The following is a 23473-nucleotide window of genomic DNA, read 5'->3' as shown; positions in this document are numbered from 1 at the left end:
TGTTCTCTGTCTTCTAGGCTGGTCACGTCCAACATGAATTGGAACTTCATATTCTTATTATCACTTTACTCTTTTACTTTTCTAGGGTTTAAAAAAATTGCATCTATTGGTCTTTCTAGGGCTGGCGTTTCTCTTAAGAAGACTGGAACTAAATTCCTTGATCCTTGCTACCAGAGAAAACCTTAAACAACTACAGGCAAGGTGTGGGATGTAAATCATCCTGATGCAATATGGTTAACTCTCAGACTTCATTCCAGTCCTCATTTGTATAGTTGCCTTCTATGATCTTTTTTACAATGCAGAAAAGGGCATCTGAGACACACAAGCTGTTCTCTCCACTCTTTCTCACTCCTAGAGTTATTTTGCTTCTGTCTCCCCTACGGATGGGGATACAGGACCTGTGGCACCAGGAAGAACAACCACCATGGAACTCCAAACTCTGCAGAGCCTCCAGCTGGCATGGTCTGCCCTGGGATATATGACCTGTTTGTCCCCGGTCCTTGCAGCAAGTAGGTCTTTATTATTGTTGATTCTGGAAAATGTCCAGGTTTCTGGCCAAGGGTTTCTTACTAAAGGGCTCTGAATGAAAAAAGGACCTATGTTTACAAGCTGAGGTTAAAAAACAAACAAAAACTACCTGAAGTCATGTTTAGGGAAGCATTCGAGGGAGTGGGTGTAGGGGAAGGGGCTCATCTGCTAATTAAAACTCTGAGTATGGTACAAGGAACAATTACTCTAAAACACTTTCTCTCCTTACATTCCTGCATACAAAGTAGCTTCTACACCCACACAATAGGAAAGACAAACACCAATTATGCCTGGATATTTCCTTGGACATATTTTTTTTTTTCTATCTCCATCTGATCAGTTAGCATTACTTTGATAGCAGGTTGAAGGTTAGCCCATTGCTTTGCTGGACAAATGATTTCCACCCACTTTTATTCTGAAGCAAATCTAGAGCACAACAGCGAGGAAGCAGAAACCAGCACCAAGTCAAGCCCAGAAGACATTCCTCAGAGCCAACAATTCTGGATGGTTGAACTCTAGCAACAGTGTACATCATGTAGGAGAAGAAGGTGCTCTTAAATTTAGATTTCAGTAGAAAATAGAATCAAAAGAATATGGGTAAAAGATCTGCAGAAAGGCGGATGGTGCTATGGCATATGTTAACGTATAGAGGATTATAAAAAAAACAGATTTCTTTCCAACTGTGGGTATAATGCAGTCCTGGCTGAGAATAGAACACAGCATTTTTTTTCTTGCTTGCTTCCAATTATTTGTGCTTATGCAATCATGAGTGAAGCTGCTATAAACAGCCATGTGCAGGTTTTTGTGTAGCTGTACATTCTTTTCCTTTTGTCTTCACAGATTTTGGGAATCTCCATAAAGACAAGCAGTGGCTGGTGAGGTGAGGTAGCTATTCTAAAGTTTCACACAATTCTTTGGTTTCTCTGGAGGTAAAAGTCCAATTTATACTTTCCATGGGAGGTAGTGCCTTTGAGCATTTCGGCTACGCCAAGGGAATGCACCAGTCCTTTCTGGAACAGCAAGGGAAGACACTGGATTGCTTCACTCATAAGTAGCCAGGCACCTGTGACACATGCCTGTAATCCTAGCTGTTCAGGAAGCTGAGACTTGTGGATCCTGGTTCAAAGCCAGCCCAGGCAGAAAAGACTGTGATATTCTTATCTGCAGTAAACAACCAAAAAGCTGGAAGTGGTGCTCTGTTTCAAGTGTTAAAATGCTACTCTTGAGCACAAAAGCTCAGGGACACCACCCAGGCCCTGAGTTCCAGCCCCAAGACTAGCCCCTCCCCCTCTCCCCCAAAAAAGCAACTCCATGTATGGCAGTATGCTGCTCTGCTGTTGCTGTTCCCTTGGGGAAAATTCCTCTAAACGTGGGCTGCAGTAGACCTAAAACATTTTGTGTCAAGGTGTGTTTGTGTAGGTAAGTGTGCATGTAGATACGTGTGTGTGCACACAAGTATTGTTTTTCAAGATGTTGCCCCCTGTGGGTGGGAGTGGAATGGAACCAAGAAGGGAGCAGGAGGCTACATCATCACATCTTCACGTTCTTTTACATAAAGGTTGACACCACATGTTAGGGCAGATTGAGTAAGTGACCTCAGGAAATGCATCTCTGTGAGTGCCTGCATATGGTTATCTAGCTAAGGGGAAGGTTGAACAAAGGCAAGGACTCAGAGGCAGATTCTCCATCTCTGATAGGAGTGAGCATCTGAGTGTCATCGGCCCTGGAAATGTGTGAGATGTGAGGAGTGAGGGGTTGAAGTTACACTCCATGGTGGAGAGAAATCCTCCATGCCTTATGTGCAGGGACATGGTTAAGATGTCAGTGTGTGAGAAATGTGGATAGATGCCCAGAAGATAATAGGAGATTTCCTCAAGACAATTTACTTTTGTGCAAAATGATACAATCCTGTTACTCTACTGGTTGCTAGGCACACTAGCAGATTTGTTTGCTACATTTTGATCCCCATCCAAACTGTCCTCTTCCTTATTAAGGAGTTAGGCTCACATCATAAGCATAATGGATTACCAAAGTTAGAAATGGGGCTATTCTTTCATTCCCCCCCAAAAAAAACTTGCATTCTTTTTCCATTACAGCTAGCTGGGTGCGGTGGTGAGAACAAGGTGGCTGTCAGACATAGTTGGAAGAGATTGATGTGGTCTGTGGAAAGCTCCCTGCTCAAAAGGGGGTTTTACTCCTCTTAATTCTATTGATAAAGTTTTCCCTTTCCAACAAGCAGCACATTTGGTAGTTGCAGTTTTCTTCTTTTAACTCCTTTGGTCAAGATTTATCTCCCTCACATGGCTAGCTAGTCACAAGCAACATACCTGGTAATGACAGGTTATTCTCTTACCTCCTTCGACAGAAGACTCATATACCTGACATGGATGCTGGTCACAAACAGCACAGATAATAGCTACAATTGAAGTTGAAAAGCAAATGATCCCAGGAAATATCTGTTAGGAAAGATCAAGCAGAAAAAAAGGAAAGAAGTAGACAGAGACCTCAACAGATTAGATCAGGATATAATCATCGCTGCAGAGGGACTCCACGGAGTAGTGGTCAGGGTTGGGGAAACAAGGAGCAGGGAACATGGGGGTTTTAGGATTTAAATGTAATGGTTCACGAGAGTCTTGGGGATGCCTTTGTGGTTGTAGCAGACTGTCCTGTGTGCTATTTATGGTATCCTTCTGATATTGACAGTCCTGTACTTTCATATAAGGTCAGAGGTGAATTTTTGCTGAGAATCAGGAGGGGTCCCTGGGGAAGGGAGCTGGTTGAGGGGCCATGGCCACAACATTGAGTTATGAGAACAAAGCAGATTCCCATTTATATCAGTATCAAAAATATCAATGTACATGACAGAGGCACTTCAATTTGACAGAATAGACTGCTTTTCCTCAAGAATATGGAGTAGGGCTATGCAGCACCCAAAGGTAATGTCAGTGTAATTCCTTGTAGACTACATCAGTTCTTATGTGAGCAACTAGGACAAGGAGCTGTGTTGATAAAGCAGGTCTTTCTCTGGGGGATTGCAAGAAGGCAATGTGGTGAGACAAAAGAAATTCCTGACATCAAATAGGACACTTAAGAGTGGATAAACATCTGGAAACATCTGAATTACCTAAATGTGTGGGGCTGCTTTTCTGTGTGTGTACCAGTGATGGGGCTTTAACTCAGGGGTTTGGGTATTCCCCCTTTGCTTTATTTGCTCAAGGCTGGCACTTTACTACCTGAGATACACCTCTCCTTCTGCTTTTTGGGTGGTTCATTAGCAAGAGAGTCTCACAAACTTTTCAGCCCAGGCTGGCTTCAAAACATGATCCTTATTTCTCAGCCTCCTGAATTGCTAGCATTACAAGAAGGAGCCATGGGGCTGAGGATATGGCCTAGTGGCAGGATTGCTTGCCTCATGTACATGAGGCCCTTGGTTTGATTCCCCAGCACCACATATACATAAAATGGCCAGAAGTGGTGCTATGGCTCAAGTGGCAGAGTGCTAGCCTTGAGCAAGAAGAAGCCAGGGACAGTTCTCAGGCCCTGAGTCCAAGCCCCAGGACTGGCAAAAAAAAAAAAAAAATACAAGTAGGAGCCACTGGTATCTTGCAAATTGATGGTTCTTCACAGGGGTAGTATTGCCCTTTAGGGGACATTTAGCAAGTGTTATCATTTGTGTATTAATGCCCTACAGGCTTATGTCCTTATACTTAGGTATTTTTATTAGTAGGATTCTATAGCATGATGGCTGTTTTCTTTTATTTCCAATCACGACCCTTCTGCAAATCTCCCTCTTCTCACCATCTTGGAAAGCCTGAGGAACTAAAAGGGGCTAGTGTGGGATGGGAAGCAGGATATTTCGGGTCCTGGTGGGACTTCTTTCAAAACAATGCTGTCTTTTGTATCTAGTTTCCACTAGCCAGGCCAAGATACTGCTCATGATCTTGCACCCTAATTAATCTACCCTTTCACCATCAGCCCAACTCTTTCCACAATTAAGTTGTTCTCTCAAGTAATTTGTTACAGTAATGAGAAGAGAACTATTACAGAAAATGAGTACTAAGAGTAGGGTCCTTGCTGTGGTAATCCTGACTATGTTGTTGAGAAACCATTCGAATGAGATTGTCAGGGGATTTGGAAGAGTTGGTAGACTAGAGGAGGTCTAGGATGCTGTAAGCAGAGCTTTTTCTAGATCAAGCTCAAGAGTACAGAATGCTGAGACAAGTGAGGGTAAAGACTGCTCATAAGGCAAAAGTGAGAAGTCTATTGGGAAATGAAAAAGAGACCGTTCATGTTACATCCTGTCAAAGAATTTGTCCTCATTTTTTTCATGTCCTATGACTTTCAGTGAGGCAGAATTGAACATTATTGTATGAGCCAGACATATTGTTATACACTTATAAATCCAGTAATCTGTTTTTCTGGAGTATGAGTTTTCATTGAGAAAGTAGTAATCCTGTATGTTGTAATAGTCCTGGTGCATTATTTCGTTCAACCCATCAAATCTATGAGATGTACTATTTTAATTTCCATTTATAAGATATTGTGGCAGATAGGAGCAAGCGGCTTCTACAGAATCCCACAGACCCGATCCAGATTTTTTAAAACTATCATTTTAATTTCTTTTTCCTTTTATTTTTTTGCCAGTCCTGGGGCTTGAACTCAGGGCCTGGTCACTGGCCTTGGCTTCTTTTTGCTCTAGGCTAGCACTCTGCCACTTGAACCACAGCACCACTTCTGGCCATTTTCTATATATGTTGTATTGAGGAATCAAACCCAGGGCTTCATGTATACGTGGAAAGCACTCTTGCCACTAGGCCATATTCCCAGCCCTTCTTATCGTTAGACAATCTTTAGAGCGTAAGTGGCCGCATGAGTTTGGGTAACATGAATTTAATAGCTCTTGATTCTTAATGTATACAATGGAGTCAATACTCTCTCATTAAAAAAAACAACATCTATTTCATGAGGTTGTTGTGAAAAGTAAATGAATTAACTTAAATCCTTAGGACAGCATTTGGCATACAGTTGTGTAAGGCAAGGAGAAAATGAATAGAGAATCCCTCATTAGACCAGTGATTCTCTAAGTGTGGTCCACGAACCAGAGGCTCAGTATCCTCTGAGTACTTGTTAGAAATGTAAACTCTTGCTCTCCAGCCCTAGGCCTGACTTCAGGAGTGGACTCAGCCACCTGTATTCAACCAGCTCTCCAGATGACTCTGATGTATGATTAAGTTTGAGAACATATAGATATCCCTTCTGAGGAGATGATGCTTTAACTGTGCAGGACTGATTCCCAATAGGATGCCTTCTTTGGCTATAAACATTAATAAAGCAAAAACAAAATCAACTCTATGTCTTCCCTTCTCTTTTGTTTTTATCTATCTATCTATCTGTCTATCTATCTATCTACCTATCATCTATTGTGGTGCTGTTCCTGGGTCTTGAACACAGAACCTGGCTGCTGTCCCTGAGCTTTTTTACTCAAGGCTAGCAATCTACCTCTTGAACCACAGCTCGTCTTCTGGTTTTATTTGGCAGTTAATTGAAGGTGAGTCTTATGGACTTAACTAACTGCCCAAGTTAGCTTTGAACCGTGATCCTCAGATGACAGCCTCTTAAGCAGCTAGATGACAGGTGTGAGCCACCAGTGCCAGGCTGTGCTTTTCTTTTACATTGCTATATTCAGTAACCATCTTGTCATCCTTGGGATCAGATGCCTTCCCTGGTACACTGAAATACCCTGCACTGCTCTTCATCTTTAGTAAGCTTCCCTCCTTCCTCCCTCCCTCCCACTTTCTAATCTTCTTCCCCTCTTTCCTTTATTGAGAACCCTGGGATTGGGGAAGATAGGGACAATAGGCCCCTGGTCTATCCTCTGGGAACCTGTCATCCAGTGGAGAGACTAACAGGTCTCTGTCCATGACTGGCTTCAAGGTGGGGGGGGGGGCTGGTGTACCAGTGAGGCCTGGGTTTGAGGCAGGCTCAGAGTTGAGCACAAGCTTCTCAAGGAGGTGACACTTAGTATGAGACTTGATGAAACTGGAAAATAACTTGATAAAATATTAAAAATAATCTAAAAGGAAAAACACAAGAACTATAATATCAAACTGAGTGTTTTTTAATAACAGCACAAAAGATAATCATGAGAGATACATGGAAATACTCAGGAGGACTGAAAGGTGCTGCTGAATAAAGATGATAGAAATGTTCTACTGACTTTTTTTTCAAATGAAAACATCTAGAAGTGCATGAACTGCTACTGGCCATGAAGGGAAAAATGACCATTTCGTTACCGTTGAATGCTTCCTAATCATTCTCTGCTAATGGTTTGGTTTTGCTGTTCTTGATTACTTCAAATCTTTGTGTACCCCTCATCTTGCCATTATGCACACCTCTTTCCTCCTTTCTCCCTGTGTTAGTGAAAAAAAAAATCCCCATATTTAACACCCAGGTCAAAAGCTGCTTTCCCCATGAGTCCTGATCTTCTTCTCCTTATTGGAAGCAATTACTCTTTGCTGGTAATGTCAGCATCCCTTGATTCTAACTTGCTCTAGCACATTTTGCTACATTACACTTATGGCAGAAGTAGATTTGGTTTCATAAATGAAAGGTCCCCCAGGATCAAGACAGCATCATAAAAAAAGACAGGATCATACTATTGTAGCAATGCCTAGTCTCAGGGATAAGGGTTAAGCCCTTTTAGGTTTATAATAGTATGATATACAACATGAAGGTTAGAAGGCAGGACCACCATCTCTTACTGCATACCACAGCTGCGGAGAAGCCAAAAAATTTCATTTTTAACCTTCTGACATACCTTAATAGTGGAAAAAGGGGACAGGAAAGCAATTTGTGATTTTTGATTAAATGCCAGTAATAGAAACAAGGAACCTTTATTTGTTAAAAATAAACTTTATTCAACACAAATGTAATAGAATAAGCTGGGTGCTGGTGGCTCACACCTGTAGTCCTAGCTACACAGGAGGCTAAGATATGGAAGGCTGACATTCAAGCCAGCCTGGGCAGAAAAGGATGAGACTTCATCTCCAAAATAAACAGAAAAAGATAGGGCTAGAGGCATGGCTCAAGTGGTAAAGCACCAGTCAACAAGCAATCTAAGCAAGTGAAGTGTAAGGCCCCGACGTCAAGCCCACCAAGTACCACCCAAAAATGTAATAAAGCAAATAAAAAGATTGAAGAAAAATGATAGAAACCCTATGTAACAAATTAATGAAATAACAGTATGTTAAAATGGATAAGGATCCATAAAGGAGTGTCAATAAAGAAAAGATCAGAAAGAAACTGACAAGCCAACAGGTTTAATTAAACATGAAATGGGTATTCTTCAGTCCGGCTGGAGAAGAAATGGCATGATTCCCTTACAACTAAGGTTTCTTCTATTAGGCAGGGAAAGTGAAGTCAGGTGGGGCAATGGTCAGGGGTCATAAGGGCAGGATGGGAACAGGAGAAGGGGATCTTTGTGCAGAGTTGGGGTCTTATCTTATGTTTTACAGAATATTGTCCCAATTGGTAAGGCCCTCAGTTCACAGGTTATCTCTTTTGCAGTTCCAGGTTATGTTCGGGAAGGGAGGCCGGGAGAGGAGATGATTTAGTGAAGTCTGTAGCAAGGGCTAGTTTCTGATGTGGCTATCAGGGGGGCAGGTGAGTGTTTTTATTTTAAGTCATTTTCCATCAGTCAGTACCTGGATTCCTTTGACAACAGACACACTCCTGGGCACCGGTGGCTCATGCCTGTAATTCTAGCTACTCTGGAGACTGAGATCTGAGGATTGCAGTTCAAAGCCAGCCTAGGCAGGAAAGTCCTTGAGGCTCTTAACCTCTAATAAACCACCAAGTAAAGTCAGCAATGAAGCTGTAGCTCAAATGGTAGAGCACCAACTTTGAGCAAAAGAAGCTCAGGGACAGCACCTAAGTTTAAGCCCCAGGACCAGCAAGGACAAAAAGGCATACAAACAACCCCAAAAAAGAATACATAGAGAACAAATCACCTTGCACAAAAATGTAGCCCTCTTAGTTGTTAAAGAATTTCATATTAAATTATTTCATTCTATACACATTAAAAATTGTTCAGAATAATAATATTTTATTCAAGGCTGTCAGTCTCTCCCTCTTGTTTCATCAAAGCCAGAGTTAAGAGAACAGCAGAATCATTAAATCTCTCAGAGGTACAATTTGGAAATAAGCAATAATTTGTAAGGAAATGGAAGGACTTGGAAAAAATTATGCTAAGTGAAGTGAGCCAGACACAAAGAAACATGGACTCTATGGTCTCCCTTATAGGGTATAGGGAATAATTAGCACAGGTTTAGGCAAGTCACAACAGAGGATCACAAGAGACCAATAGCTATACCTTTATGATCACATAAGATGATGCTAAGTGAAATGAACTCCATTTCATGAAAATGATTGTTAAATCAGAGTTGTAACTATTTTCAACATCCCATGTGTCTCTGTAGTTTCTACTATTGATGATGTTCGTGTATCACCTTCTTGTGATTGTATCTACACTATCTCTGTAATCTTATCTGAGTTTATGGGAAACAGTGTGTACTGGTATTAGAATTAGGAAATTCAAAGGGAATACCAAAATTGAGAGACAAAGGGTAAAATACGAGAAACAACAACAAAAGAAATACTTGCAAAACTGTTTGGTGTAAATGAACTGAACACCTCAGGGGGGGACAGGAGGAGGGGGGAGGGGGTTATGAGGGACAAGGTAACAAACAGTACAATGCCTAATGTGTGAAACTGTAACCTCTCTGTACATCAGTTTTATAATAAAAACTTAAAAAAAAGAAAGAAAGAAGCCCCCAAAGAGGAAAGCTTCTACTAATTAAAAATTTAAAAATCAACAAACAAAAGACCTGTGAAATACCATTAAGGTTTGTGATTTTACCCCCCTGCCAACTGACAAGTTATCTTGCTCCTGTTTCTTAGATGCAGAAGACATGAGATACCTGGGTCAGAGGCAAGGGTCTGTTATGGTCAAAAGGTGTAGCCAGTGCTTCCTGTTTGACTTCATCCGCAGGCTTCCTAAGGCCCGAGGGTCCATGCTGGAATCTGCCCAGCAGCAGGCTGCATCTTGGGAGGAGAGCACCAAGCACACATTAACAGTGGACTTTCCCATCCCCCAGGTGAAGAAGCCACCACACCCATTAAGGCTTTCCACCAACCAGGCTAGAAAAGAGTTAATGAGCAGTGTTGAAAGACCTTACTGGGATATGCAAGGATGCTTGGACTTATGGGTCTCCTCTCTCAACAAACCCAATTTATTCATTCAACGAACTCATTTGAATGTGTTAAATCATCAACTGTGCACTTGGCACAAAACAGGATTCTAATATGGCAGGGAACGAATTTCCTGCACAAGAACAGCTAACATGTTAGTGGGGAAGACAGAGAAAAGGAAAGCAATTACACAAATACTATGATGTCACTTCTGTGAGATGATGTAAAGTACTCGAAAACAGTGTGAGGGAAAGTGCCTGTGCACAAAAAAAGTCATAGACCCAATGGGCAGGGAAGATCTAGCTGGCATGGACATGGAGCAAAGAACCAACGGCAGCAGTAGGTAAGCATCACCTGGAAGAGCATCCAGGCAGAGAGAAAGGTTCACATAACCCGAAGAAGTAGACACCAATGTCTTGTTCTAGGCAACAGGAGGCCAGTGTGTCTGGACTGAAGTTGCCAGGAGGAGAGCAGTCAAGCATGAAGGGATAGAAATCCAAGAAGACTTGTAATTAAGGCAAAATAAAGTCTTGTAAAAGACAAGCGTGTAAACTTTTTTAAACAGGAAACTATTTGTATTAGAGCTAAAGCAATGACACTGAACCACTGGTCCAATGTATGGAGCCAGTTGGTGCCATGGACAGAGAACTGGAGGTCAAATCTGAGTCCTGCTAGGAGTCTCTAAGCAAGTGTATTAGTCAGCTTGAGCTGCAGTATCAAATACCACTGACTTGGAATATTGCTCATTAACCAATAGCTTTTTCTGACAGTTCTGGTTCAAGGTGTCAACTGATTCTGTTCCTGATAAGAGCTCTCTTCCTGTCTCGTGGGCAGCAGCTGGTAGAAAGTGAGCTCTCTAGTGTTTCTTCTTAGAATGACACTGCCCGCTGGATTAGGCTACTCCCTTATCACCTCATTTAAATTTTTAACCCTTTATCTCCAAACATAGTCACATTGGGGATTAGGAAATCAACATATGACTTTGGGGGAAGAAGATGCAATTCAATCCATTACAGAAAGTTGCAATACTTCATATTTTTGCTTGCAAATGAAAATGGTACCTACAAAGGTTGCTGGTAAGTTTGACTGAAAATGTGTGAAAGAAACTATATAGTTGTGTCAAATATCTGAGAAGTTAAAAGTATAAAAAGCACAATATTTAAAGTAGATCAGAGAGAACATTCGAGGTCTATACTCAATTTGATTGAACAGGAATGCTACCAGCATAAGTGTTTAGTGAAGGATTATTTACAATAGCTATGATATGGAATCACCAACCATCTACCAACCAGTAGATGAATGGATCAAGAAAATGTGGTATATATACACAATGGAATTTGATGCTTCCATCAGAAAGAGTGATACTGCCTTATTCATAAGGAAATGGAAAAACGTGGAAAAAAGCATACTAAGTGATGAAAGCCAGACCCAAAGAGACATAGGCTCTATGGTTTCCTTGATTTGTAATAATTAGTATATGTCTAGGATAGTCCTAGAAGAGGATCACAATAGTTCAATGGCTAGGTACATATGACCATATGAAATGATGTTAATGGAAATGAACTCCAAATATGGAAACAAGAGGGTGTTTTTTTTTTAATGTACTGTGTAAGTTATTTCTTTTTTTCTTTCTTTCTTTCCCCCCTCCCCCTTTGGCTTATCCCCTTGTCACTCTTTTTGATTTTGGTAACCTGTGTCTTGTATATACATTTGTCTGATTTAGAGAAGGGAAGGGGAATAACAAAATAGTGAGACAAAGGAAAAAGAGTGAACCAATACAACAGTGATACTCCAAGACACTATGTTGGAAATGAATCTTATAACATGTGGGGGCGGGGGGGATTCAGGGGGCCTGAGATAAACAAAGGAGAGGGTAACAATGTGGAACAAGAAATGTACTCATTACCTTATTTGCCTAACTGTAGCCTCTCTGTACATCACCTTTACAATAAAAGTAAATTAAAAGAATAGGGATGGTCATTATTAGTAGTATTTTGTTGACTGTGGGGCTTGAACTCAGGGCCTATGCACTATCATGAGCTCTTTTGCTCAAGGCTAGTGTTCTACCACTTTAAGCCATAGATTCACTTCTGGTTTGTAGTGGTTAATTGGATAAGAGTCTCACAGGAACTTTTCTGCCCAGGCTGGCTTTAACTATGATCTATATATTATGTATCTGTCTATCTATCATCTATCTATCTATCTATCTATCTATCTATCTATCTATCTATCTATCTATCTATCTATATTATAAAATACCATGAGGGGCTAGTCATTTTTACTGAACTCTTACTTAACACTGAGATAGTGGCTCTATTTTAGTTCCATAACAGTCTCACGGCAAGTATAATTGCCTCGTGTGAGTGTATGTGTGTGTGTGGGTACCCATCCTAGGGATTGACCTCAGGGCCACAGCAGCGTCCCTGAGCTTTTTTTGCTCAGAGTTAGCCCTCTTGTACTTGAGATACAGCTCCACTTCTGGATTGTCTCTCTCTCACTCTCTCTCTCGTGTGTGTGAGTGTGTGTGTGAGTGGTGTGTGTGTGTGTGTGATTATCAGCAATAAAAGTGTCATGGATTTTCTTGCTAGGATTACAGGCATGAATGCCCAGCTTCAGAGTTTTATTTAAAGTGCATAATAAAACCAGTCGAAAGCTGCATTGCTTTTGTTCCAAGAGTGGAATATATAAAAAGAATATAACTATCTGGCCATGTGAGTGCTCAGGAGAACCAGTGGGCTCTACACTCTGCCCAGTAGAAGACTACAGAAGGCTGTGTAGGCTGCAGCAGGTGGAGTGACTGGCTGGCTGCCCCTGTTTTCCCAGTGGCCCTGCCCATGGCGCCTGGGCAATCTTTTCTGAAATTAGGACACTCCACCAATGGCCTTCCTCTTCCTTCCTCATGTGCTCACAAGCCCGCACATTCTACACTCTACACACCAGACACAACAGCCCTTAGCTTACACAAACATGACAGCACACTCAGAAGACATAAAAACCAACTTGCAAAGGAGTCAAAGTAAAAACATTTGGCCTTTACAAGACGTTTATATTGATGATAAGGTTAGAAACTGGGGGAAATGGTGTCCAGGAAAGACTTACAGGAAAATGTAGGGATGTTCCGTTAGGTGTTGAGAAGGAGCTCGTGGATGGAGTGAGGGCTGGATCTCCAGGCAGCCTGGCATAACTGCAGTGAGAATGCCTGTCAACAGCTGGGTTGGAAGAGGGAAAAGTTGACACACTCAGAGCAGAAGTGTTGGGGAACATGGTTTGATATTGGTCCCAGAGCAGCTGGATTCTGGAAGCTTCTGAGAAAATTAACACAATGAAATGAATCATTGAAAAGAAAGTGGAGCTGGGCTCTGATGGCTCATGGCTGTGATCCTAGGCATTCAGGAGGCTGAGATCTGACGATTGACATTTGAAGCCAGCCTGGACAGACAAATGCTAGAGACTTTTAATCTGCAATTAACCAACAAAAAGCCAGAAGTGGAGCTGTGTCTCAAATGGTAGAGCACCAGCCTTGACTGAAAAACCAAAGGCATAGTACCCAGGCCCTGAGTTCCATCCCTAGTAGCAGCATCTGTGCACATTCACACATGCAAAACAAGAAAAAGAATAGAATAAAGAAATAATGAAAAGGAGAAAGAGAAGAAAACAGAGATTAAACTTTGAAATACTTCAACATCCAAACTCTATTTTTGAACAATCCTCAAAGTAAGAGCAAAAATATTAAAACATACAAATGTTCATACTGCACCATTGAATGCCAAGCATGTTTTTAATTCTCTGTTTTTGGACCTCTCTATATAATTTTTTCAGCCTAAAACTAGTTTTTATGTGGCCAATTTCTCTTAACACTTTCCCTGTTGCTATATATGCTCTTCATAGTTGCACTTTTTATTTATGCTGCTTGATTTATCACTTGTATACTCTGGGCGACTGAAACTGAGACAATTTTCTCATCTTCGAAAATGGAGGTAATTGCAAGGCACTGATGGAATTTGACAGATATCAGCCTGGGCAGGAAAGTCTATGACACTCTTATTTCCAGTCTCTCTCTCTCTCTCTCTCTCTCTCTCTCTCTCTCTCTCTCTCTCTCTCTCTCTCTCTCTCCACACACACACACACACACGCGGACACACACACACACAGCCAGAAATAGAGCTGTGATTCAAGTAGCTTTGAGCAAAAATGTAAAAAGTTCTGGGACAGTACCCAGGCCCTGAGTTCAAGACCCAGGACTGGTACAAAAAAAAAAGTTTGAAACTTTTTTCGGTAGAGGGAGTTGGTAAAGAGGGAGGATACTGTCACCTAAATTTTTTCTCCCTTTGCTGAAGGGTATATAAAATACCTAGTGGGCCAACGCAGTCATAATATTCAATGTGCACATGTAAAAGTGGAACTGGGTATCTCAAGGAGATGGGTGGGGTTGAGAGACATGAAGGAGAACGATGGAAGAGGCGACTCTGATCAGAATGCGTGTACTCAAGCACAGATACTTTGAATTGAACCTCCTATGTACAACTACTTAATGATACTTTAAAAATAAAAACAAAAGCAGTTCTTGAAAAGCAAATAAATCTACCACTCCTGGGCTGGGAGTGTAGCTCAGTGGTAGAGTGCTTCATCCTCAGATTCTAGCATGCTGGAGGCCCTGAGTTCATATCGTCTTCAGGGAGAAATCACACCCACACCCCCAAGTCTCCCACCTGAACTTGGAGGACTTAAGTCTTCAGTGAGGGTGAGGGTGTGGGTGGGGTGGGATGGCGGAAAGTTGGGTGTGTTGGGGGGAGACTAGAGCTGGCTCAGAAGCTGGACATCACCTCTTTGTCAAGCTCTGTACCAGCACACACAGTAGCTACATTTTAATTTTAGTTTTTCCAGGGAGTCGGGAAGCCCCGTGGTGCGTGTGGGGCCGAATTGCTGAGCGGGACAGAGCCAGGTGGAGGACGTTGCCATTTACATACTCCAACACCTGGGTCTGTTACTTGGGCTAGAGGGACAAGCGAGATGTCTGGAATCCACTAGCACCCAGTTTTTCCCGGGCCAGGTAGGGCCCGCTGTCTTCTGGACCTGCCAGGAAGGTTGTGGGAATGAAATTCCTCCCGGATTCCTAAGCAGTTCGATTCCCTCCAGGTCGGACTTTACCACAGGCCCAGTCTCCCTCGGAACCCTACCAGGAGTGCTCTCCAGCCCCCACCCCCCCCCAGCTCCATCTGCGGCAGGTGTGGGTGGGGCGACTCAGCAAGACCCAACCTCGTGTGGCACCGGCTACTTGGGCCCAGTCCACTTCCCCGCCCTTGGACTGCAGGCTGCCAGGGGACTTGCGTGCCCGGAGGGGCAGCACGGGAAAGGTCCCACTTTTTCTTGTCTTCTTTTTTTCTTTCCTCCATTATATAACAGGTTTCCTGAGGGGGTCGCCCAAGGGACTCTGCAGCCCAGTGGAAGAACCTGGGCAGGGAGCTCTATGCCACTTGCCAATTGTCCCCAAGCACAGTGTCCCCTCCTACTTGCTCACCTGCGGGGTGCAGGGCCTGAGCCCGTGCGCCCTGGAAGCCACGAACCTCTTGGTGGCCACCACAGTTCCCCTGGGACCTGACACCTACAATGGTAGCAGGGGGCCACGCGGGTCGTGGGGTGGAGCCTGGGTGAAGCTGTCCTCCCTGGCTGGGAGCCCCCATTCTCTGTCTTCACCATGCTGGTGGTAACGCTGCTGGCACTGCTGATCGCTGCCACTTTCTTGTGGAATCTGCTGGTACTGGTCACCATCCTGCGTGTCTGCACCTTCCATCGTGTGCCCCACAACCTCCTGGGCTTGACGGCCATCTCGGACGCGATAGTGGCAGCCATGGTGATGCCACTGAGTATGGTGAGCGATCTGTCGGCGGGGAGGCGGTGGCGTCTGGGCCGAAGCCTGTGTCACATGTGGATCTCTCTCGACATGCTGTGCTGCACCGCCAGCATCTGGAACATGGTGGCCATCGCCCTGGACCGGTACTGGACCATCACGCCCCACCTGCAGTACTCGCTGCGAGCCTGCTGCCAGGCCTTGACGCTCATGATCGCGCTCACCTGGGCTCACCTGGGGCGCTCATCGCCCCGCCCCACTGCTCTTTGGCTGGGGCGAGGTGTACGACGTGGGGCTCCAGCGGTGCCAGGTGAGCCAGGAGGCAGTGATGCTGAATTGGATTTAGATGCTGTGAAGCATCTGCATTTCTTTGTGAGGGTGGCAGAAGCCTCTTGATGATGCTGTGTACATCCTTCATCTTTTTTCCCTCAAGAATGCGATGGTTAGGTCCCAGCTTGAAAACAGTATTAGAAAGGTATCTGCTATAGTTCTTGGACTGGGGTTTGACCTTTGGAAAAATGCAAAATTTGAAAGTATGAAGAATAAAAAAAATGTGAATGGAGCAAATTTTGTCTTCCAGGCACTGTGCTTGATGTTTTATGTTCACCTTGGACTAAATGGTCATGATCATGGTCCAGCACAGTGGTCTCCCACAGCCTCTGTTAGGAGAAATAAGCTTGAGCAGCAGTAATGTACTACCCTCATCTAGAAGAAGTTGATTTCACTCTCATACTGAGTTCAGTGTGGGTCTGGTAGCTTTCCCGCATCAATCTCATGTAGACAGTAAAGCATGGATTTAATTTTTAACTATGGTATCTAGCACAAGTGGCTTCCAAAGTTGATGAGGAAAGAGAGGGGTGTGGAGATGAATCAGCTGGTAACTGTCTTCTCCAGGAGTGGACATGACACACAGGTATCAGGTGGAGAAACTGGTCGGTGCCAAATCCAAAGGCAGTACGTGCTTTTCATTACTTCATGCTGCCACCGGGCATTTGTCTTCTGAGACCTGCCCCACTGCACCTGCAGAGGAATCAGACAGCATAGCCCATCAAGGTGGGTGCCAGGAAACAGGATCTCCAAACTACCCACAGCAACGGCGCCTTTCCAGGAGGGCTAAATGCAGCAGAGCACAGACATATTGTCAACATCTCTCAGTGAACAAATTTAATTCCTGGCATGGCTGGATGACTCATGCCCATTCTTTCCCTCCCCTCCCTCCTTTCCTCCTTCCCTCCCTCCCTCGCTCTCCCCTTCCCCCCTCTGTCCCTCTCCAGTCCCTCCCTCCCTTCCTTCCTCCCTCCCTTCCTTCCTCCCTCCCTCAATTCCTCCCTCCCTCCCTCTTTCTTTCTTACTTATTTTCTTTCTTTCTTTCTTTCTTTCTTTCTTTCTTTCTTTCTTTCTTTCTTTCTTTCTTTCTTTCATTCTTTCTTTCTTTCCTACTTTGTGCCATTTCTAGGGCTGGAACTCAGAGCCTGGGCATTGTTAAGAGCTCTTTCACTCAAGGTTGGCACTCTGCCACTTGAGCCATAGTTCCAATGCTGGCTTTTTATGCTTAGCAGCAGATAAGAGTCTCACAGACTTTCCTGCCTGGGCTGCGTAACTAGTATTACAGGTGTGAGCCTGGTACCTGGACTTTCATTTTCAACTAATTAATGCTTGTTTGTTTTCCTTTTCAGATTTAATTTGATTTTTGAATTAGCATACAGTAGAAATACAAGGCGGCTCTATTGTAATAATTCCAGACATGCATACAGTGTGCTTTGAATAAGTCCACTTACTCCATCCCATTATATTCCCAATCCTCATCTTTCCTGCCCCATTTTCAAATAGAATTTGAGGGGCTAAATAAGCTGTCTTCAAATATATGTGTGTATGCATATGAATATGTATGTTTACATAAGTGTATATGTGCGTGTACCTTGATTCTCTTTACTGCACACTATCTTTTCCTTTCCAATCCACTCTAGACAGTCCTCATTTTATATTTATGTCCTGTATTGTTATTAATCATCATTATCACTTCAGCTCTGTATTCCACAAATGAGCAAGAACATACAGTATTTGACTTAACTCACTCAACATAATGACTCTAATTCAAATATATTAAAAACATTATATTTTCTTTCAAATGTGAACTTACCACCTATGTTAAAAATCATTTGGCTATAGGTGTGTAGGTTCACTTCTATTGATCTATTATTCCATTGATCTATGGATGTCAGGTGGCATAATACTTCCTGCCATTCTTTTTGCTCAATTGCTTTGCCTATTTGGGAGTTCTTAGGGTTGTGCATACATTTTAGAACTATTTTTGTGGGGATTTTTCTTCTAGTTTTGCGAAGACTCCTATTGGGTAACAAACTGTACAAGAAATGTACCCAAGGCCTAACGTATGAAACTGTAATCTCTCTGTACATCCCTTTGACCATAAATAAGAATAAAATTGTTTAAAAGACTCCCATTGGTATTTTGAAAGTGATTTCATTAAATTTGTAAATCACTTTGGGTACTTTGGACCTTTTAACCTCAATTTATGAACACAGGATATCTCTACATTTTTGTGTCCTCTACTCAGCATTGGTAATACTTGTAAAAGGAATCTTTTAAGCCATCTAGACTGGGGCTAACCTGGATTGTCCTGGGTCCCCTAACTTCAAGGACCTGTACAGTCCTAAGAAGAAGGGAGGTGTGTTACAGATCCATGCTGAGTCTAAAACAGATGTCAAAATTCAAGTCTGTCACACCACCCTACAGGTGTATGATGCTGGAGCTTGTCTGGGGGTATCCATCTATGAGCTCCAACTTGTGCATGATGCCTTCTGTTTCTACCAGGAGCTGTGTCTCAGCCCAGAGGGCCTGACGCTTGATTCCAAGATTAATCTTTGTGCTTACTTCCATGCTGTGCTCCCCAGAAGCTTGAGTGCTGCTCCCAATCTGCTCCCTGAGGTTGGAGGAGGGGTGGAGGCAGTCAGCTCCAGGAGTTTGGCTATCACTTCCCTGTAATATTCTTCCTGGCTCCCACTGTGTCACAATACTTGTCCTTGCCTTTACTTCCATTTTTTTTCCTCTCATTAGGTTGTTGGTAGAGAGTAAAGAAGGGGAAGAGAAACAGAGAATGTAGACATCTGTGGTGCTGGGACTGTTTTCACATGTGACTTTGGAATAAGCGTCTCCTTACATCTATATGGTTCCTAGACAATGTTGGAAGAGGGCAAACACAAACTCTAAACTCTTTGATTTTTGTAGGTTTCATAATTTCTTGCAAATTACGCCTCTTTTTTTCTTTTTGTCTGGGTGCTTTCCCTGAGCTTTTTAGCTCAAGGCTAGAATTCTAGAGCTACAGCTCTACTTCTAGCTTAAAAAATTGTTATTATAAAAGTGATGCACAAGCGGGTCACAGTTATGTAAGTCAGGTGAAGAGTACCTTTCTTTCTTTCTTTCATTTCTTTTCTTTTTGCCAGTCCTGGGGCTTGGACTCAGGGCCTGAACACTGTCCCTGGCTTCTTTTTGCTCAAGGCTAGCACTCTGCCACTTGAGCCACAGCGCCACTTCTGGCCATTTTCTGTATATGTGGTGCTGGGGAATCGAACCCAGGGCCTCATGTTTATGAGGCAGGCACTCTTGCCACTAGTCCATATCACCAGCCCAAGAGTACCTTTCTTTTTGGAAAATGTCATCCCTTCCTTTGCTTTCTCCAGTGTTTCCCTCCATCTCCACTCACAATTGACAAGTTATATAGTTCATTTTCAACAGTGTCTAGTGAGTACAACTGCTGCATTTTTTTATTTCCAGTCCCGAGGTTCAAACTCTGGGCCTGGGCAGTGTCCCTGAGCTCCTTTTTGTTCCAGGCTAGCACTCTACCACTTGAGCCTCACAGTACCACTTGCTTTTTCAGTGTAGTTTATTGGAGATAAATGCCTCACAGACTTTTCTGCCCGGTTTGGCTTCGAATCCATGATCCGCAGATCTTAGAACCTTGCTATCTGGGATTACAGGCATTAGCCACTTGTGCCCAGCACCACTGCTGCCTTTGTTCAACTGCTGTACGTCTAGATTTTTGAGGATTAATTGGAGGTAAGAATTCATGGTTTTTCCTGCCTAGGCTGGCTTTGACCCACAATTCTCAGATCCTAGCTTCCTCAATAGCTAGGATGACAAGCATGAGCCAGTGATGCACAGCAGTAAATGGAATCTTTGAACTTCCTGCAAAGTGAGGCATGTAGCTCACTCAATTTGCTGACCTTTACTGAATAGTGCCCCAGAGGGAGATGCTTCATGGGCCTGGCATTCTTGGAGGGCTCAACTCAGGGGTAGAACCCACAGCAATAATCAGGACTCTGAAGATGAACTGGGCCTCATTCCTGGACATGTCCCAATAAGGGACATATCAGAACAGCAGGACAGGACAATGCGTATAAATAACAAGACCTTTCCTCTCTCATGGCTCCTTCTCCATGTACTGAGCATAGCTGGTTTGGAGTGCAGAGAAGTGAAGATAAAAGACATGGTCTCACCAGAGAAGCTGGGAATGTAAAAGGATATGATTTGAGATCAGATGATTCTGAAGCTGGAAACACAAAGGTAGCCTATCTTCAAGAATGCATTGATTTCACTTTTCTTTCTCAGCATCAATCCAAGTGGATTGCCATGCTTGAGCAAAAGAACTCCCAACAACAAAAAGTATGTTTTTCAGACATTAACACGATCACAACTGCCCCTTAATCACAATTGCATTCTGTTGTGTGTTTTACTAGTCTGAAGGAGCTGAGGTAATTTCCTGCTCTAGGTTGTCAGACGAGCTAGACACTTTGTTTACATGGGGTGATATTTTGGTTACTTGTCTCTTGACAGCACTTTGGAGAAATCACATTTGGAGCTTGGATGTAACAGATTAAATGAAGTCCAGCGATTCCAAGCCAACCTGAGAGCTGTGCTTAGAAATGGGGCATGTCAGTTATAATCCAACTTCACATCAACTCCTCTACAGGGAGTTCCCAATGTTCTCTCTCCTCCCAGAGATGTGATGCTTGGTTATGCACTGGTCTGGTACTGAGTATCTGGCCCAACATGGCAGTAGCATTTTCTAGAGAAGGGAGGAGAGGAACATGAAGCTGATGTCTGAGCTCCTATGCTACACTACAATCTCACTGCAATCCTCAGAATGAACGTATGCTATAGAAAACGTTGGTCTTTGTTATAGGTGAGGAAATGGCACTTGAAGTGGATTCATCCCTAACTGTGAATGCTCTGAGCTTTGCTTTCTCATTCATTCCTACACAGCAGCTGTCATACCTCAGGTCGTAGACAAACATTCAAAACTGTGAAGGACCTCTGACTTTACCCTATTTGCTAGTTAGTAAGTCAATCTACTATAGTTTCTATGTGGGAAAAAAACACTGGACTTTTGGTATGGAGGTCAAGGGAGGCTGTCAGGTCATGTGAGCTTTGTGTTCCTGGCAGTCATCTTCCCACCGATGCTTCTCAGGAGGTATCTGGGTCTGCATCATAACCCAGAAATTCTCATATCAGGGCACCCAAACCTTGTCTATAGTTGGGCAGTAAACAGACCTCATCATTTTAACTTGTTATGTAGTCCAGTCCATTTTGTGCTACTATAACAGAATCTCTGATATGGGATAATTTATAATCAAGAGATTTATTGGCCCACCATTCTTGGGGCTGGTGGGGAGAAGGACTTTCAGTACTGTCATGGAGAGACAGGTTTGGAGAGGCAGAGTGGTTTGCTAGTTCTCAAGCCCCAGTCTGACCCTGAGGCTCCTGCTTTTATTATTTAACATTGGAAGGATCTTTATTCTCTTCCATCCTTACCTTATGGTGTGTGTGTGTGTGTGTGTGTGTGTGTGTGTGTGTGTGTGTGTGTGTGCATATATGTGCATATTTGAATTTAACCTATGTTGTATACATATATGGACATATACATGTACGGACATATCTATCCATCATGGTATTTTGGTACATATTTTATGCTACTGAGGTTTGAACTTGTTAGGGAGGTGCTCTACTATTGGAGTCTTGCCTCTATATCTTTTTCAGATAGAGTCTCACACTTTTGCCTGTGGCGGATATTGGAATGTTATTCTCCTACTTGTGTCTCCCATGCAGATGGGACTACAGGTAGCCTTTTGTTCCTGGGGCTTGGGCTCAGGTATTGTCCCTTGAGCTTGCTTGCTCAAGGTTCATGCTTTGCCACTTGAACCAGAGCTCCACTTCTGGCTTTGGGGTGGTTAATTGGAGACAAGAATTTTGTGGACTTTCTTGCCTAGGCTGGCTTTGAACCATGATCACCAGATCCCAGATAGGATTAAAGGAGATAGCCATTGACACCTGGATCACCTAATATTTTATTTGATGAACTATAGTTTAAGTCCTTTCCTTCCGTTTCCTTTCCCTCTCCCCTTACTTTTCCCTTTTCCCTTCCACTTTCCTTTCCTTCTTTTCGTTTCCTCCCTTCCTTCCTTGCCAAGGCATGCCAAGGCCTTGTGCATGCTAGACAAGCACTCTAACACAGAGCTACATCCTTAGTCCCAAAAATATTTTGTATACATGAAGCCCTGGGTTCAATTCCCCAGCACCACATATATACAAAAGGCCAGAAGTGGTGCTGTGGCTCAAGTGGCAGAGTGCTAGCCTTGAGCAAAAAGAAGCCAGGGACAGTGCTCAGGCCCTGAGTTCAAGGCCCAGAACTGGCAAAAATAAATAAATAAATAAACACAGAGAACAAAGGGGCATGGTGTCCTTGATATATTACTGTTAGAGAAATCAAAGAGGACACAAGGAGATGGAAAGACCTCCGATGCTCATGGGTAGGCAGAATCAATATAGCGAAAATGCCCATATTGCCCCAAATGTGATACAAATTCAATGCAATCCCCATCAAGATCCCAGTTACATTCTTCACTGAAATAGAGAAAACAACCCATAAATTCATATGGAAGAGCAAAAGACCTAGAGTAGCCAAAGCAATTCTATGCAAAAGAATTCCAGACTTCAAGCTCTATTATACAGCCATCATAGCAAACAGAGCCTGGTATTGGTAGGAAAATAAACCTGAAGACCTTGAAACTACCGAAGGTCAGAGCAGAAAAGACGTTAGAACTTAAAGACACAGGAAGGACCTTCCTGAATATAGTCCCAGGGGCACGACAGATAGGGGAGAGTCTCAACAAATGGGACCTTGACAAAATAAAACGTTTCAGCACAGCTAAAGACATAGCCACCAATCTAGTAAGACAGCCAACCATATGGGAAAGGATTTTCACCAGCACAGCAACAGACAGAGGCCTAATATCCGTCATCTACAGAGAACACAAAAACTAACCCCCTCCAAACCCAGGAAACCAATTATTAAATCGACAAAGGAGCTAAAGAGAGACTTCACAGGAGAAGAAATAAGAATGGCAAAGAAACATATGAGATAATGTTCAACATCCCTGGCAGTAAAGGAAATGCAAATAAAAACAACCCAGAGATACCACCTCACTCCAGTTAGAATGGCCTATACTCTGAACTCGGGCAACAACAAATGCTGGAGGGCATGCGGGGAAAGAGGAGCCCTTCTCCACTGTTGGTGGGAGGGCAAATTAGTACAACTGCTTTGAAAACAGTATGGATGTTCCTCAAAAAGCTCAGCATAGACATACCCTATGACCCAGCCATACCACTCCTAGGCATCTATCCTGAACAACAGGTCTCAGGATATCCAAAAGACTTCTGCACATCCATGTTTATCGCTGCACAATTTACAATAGGCAAAATATGGAAACAACCCAGATGCCCCACTGCAGATGAATGAATACAAAAATTGTGGTACATATACACAATGGAATA

General features: G+C 43.1%; 1 protein-coding gene across 1 annotated transcript in view; it reads left to right on the top strand.

Annotated features, from left to right (window-relative positions):
- Nucleotides 1-424: 424 nt before the first annotated feature.
- The window catches only part of LOC125367572 (5-hydroxytryptamine receptor 5B-like), a 74196-nt gene continuing 51147 nt past the window's right edge, over nucleotides 425-23473 (top strand). The window contains 3 exon segments of the mRNA XM_048368250.1: nucleotides 425-509; nucleotides 9487-9683; nucleotides 15392-15818. Of these exon segments, the coding sequence (XP_048224207.1) occupies nucleotides 425-509; nucleotides 9487-9683; nucleotides 15392-15818 (709 nt within the window).

This window comes from Perognathus longimembris, chromosome 19 (genome assembly GCF_023159225.1).
Source record: "Perognathus longimembris pacificus isolate PPM17 chromosome 19, ASM2315922v1, whole genome shotgun sequence".
NCBI classification, from domain to species: Eukaryota; Metazoa; Chordata; class Mammalia; order Rodentia; family Heteromyidae; genus Perognathus; species Perognathus longimembris.
This window is presented reverse-complemented; position numbering and strand designations above follow the sequence as displayed.